Below are 10434 nucleotides of genomic sequence, written 5' to 3' on the forward strand. Positions count from 1 at the left end.
TGATATTCTCAAAATATTTTAAAACATTTTTTGCATTTTATCTCCTTTATTTTACTCTGTGTTTTATATTGCTTTTTTTTCATTAACCTTAATAATCGCAATTATACAAGGATAAATAAAGGTAAATTTCTATATCATATGCAAAGAAACAAAAGTAACCTATGATTGTCTGTTTAGATATTTTAAAAGAGAAATAATTTAATTTAGCCACTTATCATTTGTTTAAATGCCCGTAAAATAAATTATAATTGAAATGCCTTTTTTTTTCATTTTGACAAAAAAAAAACAATTATTATAAGGGACAGGTGTAATTGTCGATACAATTATTTTGACCAGTATGACTTGTTGGGATTAAAATGCATATCATGTCGTCTTCAATCGACACATAACATGTTGTCTACATTCGACACATAACCTGTTGTCTACACTCGACACATAACCTGTTGTCTACATTCGACACATAACATGTTGTCTACATTCGACACATAACCTGTTGTCTATACTCGACACATAACATGTTGTCTACACTCTACACATAACCTGTTGTCTACACTCTACACATAACCTGTTGTCTACACTCGACACATAACCTGTTGTCTACACTCGACACATAACCTGTTGTCTACACTCGACACATAACCTGTTGTCTACACTCGACACATAACCTGTTGTCTACACTCGACACATAACCTGTTGTCTACACTCGACACTTAACATGTTGTCTACACAGGGAGTAACATGTTGATGTGAGGGGACATGTTTTACTGTACTTTGTCAAATGTCATTTATTTGATTGCGTGGGGGGGGGGGGGGGGGCACATTTAAGTGTAATGGACATACATTTTTAGACGGATACATTGCAGTTGTGTTTTACTTTCAACCGTATTAAATGAAACTGTCAGTTATCAAGTACCAGTGAGGTTTGAAGACACCATCAAATAGAAATGAATTTAAACTTAGTGACCTTATTTAATCTACACCAGACACACAGACAACATAACAACCATACATACACCGTATTTCCATCTTTACTTAAATCTATAGATAAGCCATCGGTTAAAAATATTGACTTTCTGAATTATGATAAATGAAAGATAGCTCCAACGTTTAGTGAAATATTGAGTGCAATATTTGTGGAGTACACGATTTCATATAGATTGTTTTGTTTTTTCTTACATTTTGTAATTTATCAAAGGAATAAAATTAACCACACGTACATGAAAACAAAAACATTTAATAACAATTCTTAAATTATTTTTTTAAACTTCAAACTTTGTCTTTCAATTAAATAAAACGTAAATGAAAACACATAAAGAAGTTGCGTCTCTTCATTTATTTGACTGAACTGAATCGATGCACCGAAATAGTTCATTTTATTGTTTAAACCACAGTTGTTACTTAATTCTCGTTTTTAAGCGACACGTTTTGATCTTTGAGTTTATGATTGTCAGATTTTGAAAACAAATTAAATTGTATTAAAATCATTATCCATCATGTAGAGAATAGTGGCACTGGCAGCTATATTATCCAACACTTACTAAAACATATTTTCTCCACATTATAAAGGTAGTTGTACACAACCTTAGCCATACATTCCGCCATGTAGTTACCCAGAAAATAATTTGCTATTTGTTAAATATCTGCTCTGCTTGTTGGTAGTCGATTGTTGAGTCATTTTGGGTTTTTTTTTTTTTTACTATCATTTTTTGATACAAATCTAAACTTGCGTATCAGTTGCAATTTCTTTAACTTAAACTATACAAGGGAGATAACACTAAAAAAGTGCATAATAATCGCTATCTAATTCGTCATAAATAAAAATTAAAATGTTTTAGGAAAATAAAGATGTTTATAAAAGAAAACTACATTCTATTTTTAAAACTGTAAAGATCCTGAAGCATCATGTTAATTTGATTTTTTTAAAGTTATATAATGATATTATTCAAAACAGTGATATTTATGCATACATGTTTCTGAAAAATTCAAAACATGACACGCAATGACGATACAACAAAAATGTAAAGTGTGAAAACATTTTATTTTTGGGAAAAATATTAACCGATACAAAATCAAGGGTCTCACACACATGTTGTCAGGATCGTGTGATATGGTGGTAGGTAAACCGTTCAGTAGATGCTCATTTAGTAAATGTTGATGTTACATCTGTTACATCGTCACCACCAAGTCGGACAGCTCTCTATTTTTTTTTTTTTTTTTAAATTAAGTAAACATATAATTCTATACAAAAATTATGTTACATTACATTGCTTTCGGGTCTTGATCTACTTATATAATTATACTTTACTGTTGCTGAAATCTGAAGATTAGCCAGACTACATCTATTTTATTAGCAAATACTAAATGTTGTTATAAGACTAATATATTCTGACAGACTGTAGTTAAATATAGGCCTACACCTAACGTGTCGTCCGCGTTATAGAAAGCCGAAGAAATATGTTGTAGTTGATGCTGCCATAGTTTCATGGGCGAATATTTATACCAGTTTCCGATAATAGAATCTTCTTTAAAAAAGGGGTGTTAGGTTACTGGTATTCGGGCCTTTGTCGCATTCGGGCATTTGTCCATTCGGGCATTTGTCGCATTCGGGCATGTGTCCATTCGGGCATTTGTCACATTCGGGCATGTGTCCATTCGGGCATATGTCGCATTCGGGCATGTAACCATTCGGGAAATCGGCCTTCGGGCTAACGGCATTCGGGCAAGTGTTATTCGGGAAAACGTCGGGCTCCTGATCCAAAATGTCAAAGCTAACTCTGTCCCTAACACCAACCCTAGTCCATAAGCATAACCCTAATTTCTAACCATAAAATTAGTCGAGATTATAATACTACTAACAACCCAACACATCTATTTTATTATCAGACATCAGTATCTAAAATCATCCGTTTCATGTAACAACGACAAGTAATGTTATAACAACAAGTGTAAGCATATACACTATATTGTATCAAAAGCTGATTAACCCATTAAAGCCCAAAAGAAAACTATATGTAAAAATTACATTTATTTTATTTATTATGACATATTGGGTAGATTATTACAAAAAACACAGAGAAATTCACATAGCCAAAAAGGTAAAGGGGTGTACTCAGCTGGTTACACTGGACAGATTAGGAGTGAAATTGTCCCCGGTCGTTCAACACAAAGTGTTTTTTTTTTTTTTTTCATTTTTCACATCGCCAGCAGATCCAACTATGGCACATAACACAACGAGAGAGAACCCTATTGTATCGCGACTGATCCCGCGGTGTAGGTCATCCAATAGGCGGACCCCGTGTGCTCAGACAGGCAATGGGAAACTTTGGGCGCTCAACCACACATGTACGTGGGGCGCCGACACCCCAATATTTAAACCATGTTAGGGCTATGATAGAAAACTTTGGGCGCTCAACCACACATGTACGTGGAACGCCGACACCCCAATATTTAAACCATGTTAGGGCTATGATAGAAACCTTTGAGGACTGTTGGTAAATAATTAGAGAATGGGTTCAAAGCAAAGATGTATGTAGTGCATAGTTTACGTATAAACTGTTCCTGAAACTGTTGTGACAGTCATAGTTACTCAGTCACATCATGGTTTACCTTACAAATCAGATAATGAACTAATAATAATAATGAAATAATGGCTATTTCACTGGATTACTAGAACTGTGTCTCTAGCTGGCACAGCGTATGTCTGGCAAGGGTCTAACATAGACGTTGTCAGGATCGTGTGATATACTGGAAGGTAAACCGTCTAGTAGAGGTTCATTTAGTAAATGTTGTTACATCTGTTACATCGTCACCAGCAGGTCGGACAACTTGCTGTTAATTTGTTTTGTATTAACTCAACATCTGATTGTGTCACAGATTATGTTACATTACATTACAATCTGGTCTTGACTTACTTATCTATTTATAAAGTCAATTGCTGAAATATGAAAAATAGTTAGTCATATCTATGTGTATACTATTTTGATAAAATTGTTTTAATTCTAAAATGTGCGTGCACAAACTTATATGTTAAAGTTAACAATACGATTATGTAATGTGCATAGTTTTAACGAGGTCTAGCCAATACAGCTAAGCATATAATATTAATAGCGTAATAACATTCACAGATACTGTGAATATTTGACGTTTGTTGTATAACCAAATACTTTACCACAACAACTTTGGTTTAATTATCTCTTAATTTACTTCTGACATAATCGTTGTTCCCTTTTTGAGTTCATCAAAAAAAAAAAAAAGGTTGCAGCTTAACCTGAGCTAATTTTCTTCTCAATGGACTTGGTCGAATCCCGTGTTCGTTGTATCGTAGGAAATGTGCCCGAATACGACGAACTCCTTCTTTAGCGTTGCAATGTGTGTTTCAAAGTAAAACAAACAAAAAAATCAAAACTTTTAACGTTATACATATCACATACTGTTTTATCTGAAAATTAAAAGTTTTATTCTGTATTGATTAGAGTTTCAAACAGTTTAGATAAAATCTAGAACTAAATGTCTTTTTTAAAATACATATTACTATAGCCATTTCTTATGACATAGATAAAATACTTTAAAAAAAACTTTAAAAAAAAACACGTTTTTCTTGTGGACTAAAAAATAGAAAATAAATTTTTCTTCAAACCCTAGGGGATCTACCAATGACTGCTCGTAGATTTTGTGCTTCCTCGAGCTGTGCAGGTTCTTGTGATGACTGTTCATAAATTTGATGAAAAACGTGGTTTTTAAAAAGTTTTTTATATAGTTTATTTTCTATTTTATCTAATGACTTGATTAAGTATGACTTGACTAAGTGTTTTTAAATACATGACAATTTAGAGGATTTTTTATCAAAATAAAAAGGATCAAAAGGTTTTTGAATGCTTTTAGGTAGTTGGCCCACCGTCCATCCCTACTCGAACAGATTAACTGTCGATTCTCCACCCACCTTAAGCATTACACTGTAAAACATTAAAAAAAGAGATTTCAGCGACCGATACGCTTTAAACAGAGAAGGGGCGTAATTTAATTAAGCTAATTTAGGTCTCTAATTGCTAGTTTTTATGATTGCATCTGAAATTGTTAGGCGAAAATAGCCGCATGACGAATTTCAGATCTCTAGAGCAATCAGAAGTGGGCTAATTTTCGTTGTCAATTTTAACAACAAACAAATCCATAAACGCGAAGCTGAGTTAAGAAAAACGTGGTAAAAAGGTAAAGGGAGACCAATCAATCAAACTAACAGAGCTATATATTATAAAACCTTTAAAAACATATGCTTAAGAAATAGGCATATTGCTCATATAATGCATATGTAAAATTAATACGTTTTAGAAAATATTAAAAAATTAAGCAAGAATGCTAAATTTTATATATAAATGCATTGTGTCTCACAATTAAAAAACAGTGACTTGAATGTATATCGTTTTTAAAGAATTAAGATCCAACCCGTTAAATTACGACTTACTCGGATGCACAATCAGAGTGTGAATAAATTTTAACTTTCATACAGTAAAATGTATTAAACTCTCATTGATCAGATAGAAACAATATAATAAAAAGTACAACGAACTTACCCGTCACGTGGGACGGTCAGCTGACCAAGAGTTGGTCAGTCTGATCTGAAAGGTAAACTATGCTTTTAATTATAAAATAAAACAGTGAAATATTAAAAATGTAAATGTCCATATAAGACAATATTTGATACATTTAAATGGTCATATAATACGATGTAACCACATTTGCAATATATAAAAAGGATACATAATAAAATATAGCACTATATATGATATGTTATAGGTCTATATACAGTATAACCATACCTAATTACGCCGGGACTTTAAAATGTATACATTGGAGTGACACGAATTATTGCAACATGTGTCCAGTAGGTATGTTCTACATGTCTCTAACGGGCCCAGCATATGTCTGGCAAGGGTCTTCTTCTTCTTCGTTTTTAATTATTAGTGTTGAAGGGGATCGATATTTATCTGCCAGTGGGTTTAAACTCGAGACTTTTGTTCGAATTTATCAACCATGAGCTGTTTGCCGACTCGACCACGCCTCCAACACAATTAAGCGTTACGTGTCAACTGGTTATGCGCCATTGAGGCCATTGACTCCGATTTCATCCTGCTTTTTTTTTGGATTTGCTTCCATAGCCTTTGTCCAACCAAACAAACTACAAGGCAGCAGTTGTTTTAATTTTGGAGTTGTCTCTCCTAGAAGAGTGGCTGTCCCCAGCTAACGAGCCTCGTCTGCCCGAGGGTTCGAACTCGAGACTTTTCGGTTTAGCAAACATGAGCTTTACCGACTCGACCTTACCGACCCCTATTCATACAAAAACATACATGTTTTGCCAGCGTTATAAAATTAGAAATCAAATAATATAACTAAAGGACTCTCCCAATCCACTTTAGAAGCTGTTAACTTTTTTTTTCTTTACGGATATCACCGGCTCTGGATGTGTCTCCCATTAGCCAGGCATCCATCGACACGACAAACTCAGATTAACTGGCTTGGGTATCGGCTCGATTACCGTGTATTGTCACTTCTGTACTTTGGTTCTCACCAGGCTTATCTTCCACCCCACGGAGCCCAGGGTAAGCTCGTACCCTACCGTCCAGTACCCAGCTCGACCGTAGGAAGCTAATAACTAAAAAAATTTAAAATGAATTAATATAACTATTAGTATTTGTGAAAGAAGCTGAAGAGCACATTTTGACATCAAAAGAGCCGCATGCGGCTCGCGAGACGCAGGTTGCCGACCCCTGGCTTAAATTGTTTGCAGACAATTGGTTAAACGGTAGCATTTATTTCGCTGAATAAATTGCTAGTCTTAGAAGAATATATACATTAAAGTCACTTTTTTTAACTTTTATAGCATGAAAGATTTTTATTTCATATTAGCGTGACTACTAATTTTTTTTTTTATATTTTCTAAAAACTTTAAATAGGTTTGTCAGATAATTCATACTGTGACTGTTTTTTTTTAAAATATATCTTTATAAAATTTACAAAAACCAACGGGCTAGTAATTTGCTTTTCGTGGTCTCCCTTGTAAGTGTTTTTACATTTAAAAAATGGCAAAGGTTTTTGACAAATTTGTATTAAATTAAAAAAAAGAAAAAAAAATCTTTACTGATTTAGAACTCTAACCAATACAGTTTGAAATATTAATTGTCATGGTATAACTATAAAATATGTGTATAACGTTTAAATTGCGTTATTAATTATTTTTCTTTTTTTTTTAAACTGTAAAACACCGCAACACTTAATATACGTTTTGGTAAAACGGCCTTCCAGCAAACGGCGTTCGGGCAATCGAAATTCGTTAATGTTTTTTTTCTGAATTTGTCATAAGTCGATTGAGAAGAAAATTATCTCGGGTTAGGGGTGTCCATAAATGACGTCGCACTCTTAGGAGGAAAAGGGTGGTCCTTAGTTTTGCGATGGTGTTTGATGAGGGGGAGTGGGTTGTTTTGCATTGTAGAAAGCAATGATAGAAAAAGAATTTTAGCTATTGTTTCTCGTCAAAAAATGTTTTAATAAATTGTAATAAAAATTAATTAAAACATTTTATGTTGACAGAGTTCAGACAAGAAACTAACGGATGCTTGTAAGTGCTGAGGACTCCTCTGTCTATAGTCACAGAGATTATATCATAGATGAAGAAGTCTGCAAGTGTTAACGTCGTACCAACGAAATATCCTGTTCCAGATTCTTTCAAAAGTTTTTCAAACAAGTCTAAGTACTTGGGCACATCTACTACCTTGAGCTCTTTCGCAAGCACAATCTTTTTAGCTTCATCTTTGTGAAACAAAGCTGTTCATACTACTCTATGAAAGTCAACTCCCAGCTGAACAACTTGATCCATTTTTTAACCCATCAAGATTACTTTTAGGATAAAATCCTGCTTCCTTGGCAATGTAGGCTGCTATTGCAAGGCTCTGGCCAAACATTTTGCCATCTATATTTAGTACTGGTAGTTGCCCAAAAGACATTTTTGACTTCTCGGCCGGCCATGTCTGGAAAGTGTATCTGATGTCCTCGTACTTGACGCCCGCTAATGCCAGCATTATTAGGCAATATATATATGTATATATATATATATATATATATATATATATATATATATATATATATATATATATATATATATATATATATATATATATATATATATATATATATATATATATATATATATATATTTTTTTTTTAAGGATTTGTTCAGATGATCTTTTATTTATACTCTTCTTTAATAATGTAGTAGGATACAAGGTCAATAAAATAAAAATGACAATTTGATAACTATTTAAACGATAGCAAAACAATTGAAGTGAGATTGTAGCCTTACTAATTACTTAGAGATGGCAGATTTGAGATGGTATGTGAATAAAAAAAAGATGTGTGATGAAAACTATTCTGTACATTTTAAAAGCATTGGAATCATTTAATTCATAGAATTCATATGAATTCTATGAGACAACAATATAAAAAAAAAACTAACTGAACTATCTAAAACAGGGCAACATTTTATTTTTTAGGATAACAGGTTGGAACAATGAAATACTTTAACAAATTATAATGGTGAAATGAGAAAAAAAAACGAAACAACAATATAATTTTACATCTGAGAACATGGAGCAAAATAACAACAGAACAGTTTATATAAAGTAACAGATGTTGCACAAGACCCAACTCTCCATCAGTAGTTCTTCAGTGCTATTTGGCATCACTTTTTTCAAGGGGCGCATAATTCAACAACTTCTCAATCAGGTCAACAAGGGAGAGAAGCATTCTGCGACAAAAGTATATTTTCAAACCCAAGGCATCCAGAGCATCTCCTTCAGTGTACTCAACTTGCAGCAAGCCAATGTACGACTCCCACTTGTTGCCAATCACTTTACCGCAGGTAAAACACCAAATGGGAATAATCATTGTGTGATTCAAAAGCTGGCGTAAGTAATCTACAAATTGCAGTTCAAAATCGTGTGGATCTGGTACACCAGGTTGTTGTTGATAGATTATTGCTAAACATTTATTTTTTATTTTTTATTATTTTGATATTTAGTACATCATTGAAAATCTGGTTGTCTGTCCTCCTTGGAGAAAGTCATAGTCTTTTTTCAAAAAAAAATTCCTCTTTAATTAGAATTATAAAAAAGTATTAGAACTAGTTTTTTATACTAGAATTGGTGTTTATCTTTCCATGCTATAAAATTAGAGCAGCAAATATTTACATATTTGAGGACTAGGTAACTTATTGCACTACAAAAACATCAAGTACCTGCACTTGAAGATGAATGTCATTTTCTTCTTTAATAAGCAAACGGCTTTATTTATATTACTTATTATTGATGCATATTTCTATTTCAAAAGAAAATAATACCACACATAATATGAATCAAAGTGTACCATAATGATCAATTATTAAAAATCATAAATAAGAAATACATAAAGATAAATGCTATAAACAAAACATTCATACAACAACTTTGACACATGATTTTTTTTTAAATGACCAAAACCAAGAGCATAACAAAAAATTTGAAAATGATGGATGGATAGTAAAACTGTTTTTGCAATACAAGAATAAAGAATATCAAATATGTTGGACTTCTTTTAGTTTAACATGTCTAAAGGTCATTAAAATTGTTAAGATAATTGTTTTCAAATGTTAAAGAATCAATGTAACGTTGATTTAGCTGAATAAATTGATTGTCTTAGAAACATGTATACATTAAAGTCACTGTTTTAAAATTTATAACAATAAAGATTTGTAATGCATATTAGCGAGACTACTAATTTTTAATATTATCTAAAACCTTTACATAGCTTTGTCTGATAAACTTTACTGTGATCTTTTTTTTTTAAATATATTTCTTTCTAAAATTTACAAAAACCGACAGCTTTGTATTTTGCTTTTCGTTGTCTCCCTTGCAATTTTTCCCATATAAAAAAATGGCAAAGGTTTTTTGCAGATATATAGGAGCCTAGTTAAATAAACTTTTGGGTCAAAGAAAGAATCCCAAGCATATTTTAAGGATTTTGTCAAACGTATAGAAGAGAACAAGAAGGAGAATGATGCTAAATTTGATGTTGACGCCTGGCGGAAAGAGATTCAAAACACATTCAAGATAGTTTGTGCAAATTTCGACTACGAGTTTTACACAGGATCTTCTAGTAATCCTGATGGAAGCATTGCCTTAGTCAGATGGGAAGCCCCAGCTGGTGAAACAGACGAAATACCCTTTGTGTATTTCTTTGCTGATGGTTGTTGTAGATATGATTGGTGTCTTAAACAACTGACAGCCAAGTTTACCACTTTAGATATGATTGGTGTCTTTTGTCAAACAACTGACTGCCAAGTTTACAACTGCAGACATGATTGGTGTCTTTTGTTGAACAACTGAAGGCTAAGTTTACCACTGTATTTGT

At 32.7% G+C, this 10434-nt stretch overlaps 1 protein-coding gene across 1 annotated transcript; it reads right to left on the reverse strand.

Moving 5' to 3' along the window:
• Positions 1-6639: 6639 nt before the first annotated feature.
• On the reverse strand, positions 6640-8069 carry LOC131939152 (putative glutathione S-transferase 6). Its single transcript, XM_059297355.1, has 3 exons — positions 7889-8069; positions 7602-7800; positions 6640-6646 (listed from the first exon to the last, which is right to left on the reverse strand). The coding sequence occupies exons 1-3, from the start codon at positions 8067-8069 to the stop codon at positions 6640-6642; spliced, it is 387 nt and encodes a 128-aa protein (XP_059153338.1).
• Positions 8070-10434: the final 2365 nt, after the last annotated feature.

The sequence above is a fragment of the Physella acuta genome, unplaced genomic scaffold (genome assembly GCF_028476545.2).
Source record: "Physella acuta isolate Inbredline_101_S28 unplaced genomic scaffold, ASM2847654v3 ptg000265l, whole genome shotgun sequence".
NCBI classification, from domain to species: Eukaryota; Metazoa; Mollusca; class Gastropoda; family Physidae; genus Physella; species Physella acuta.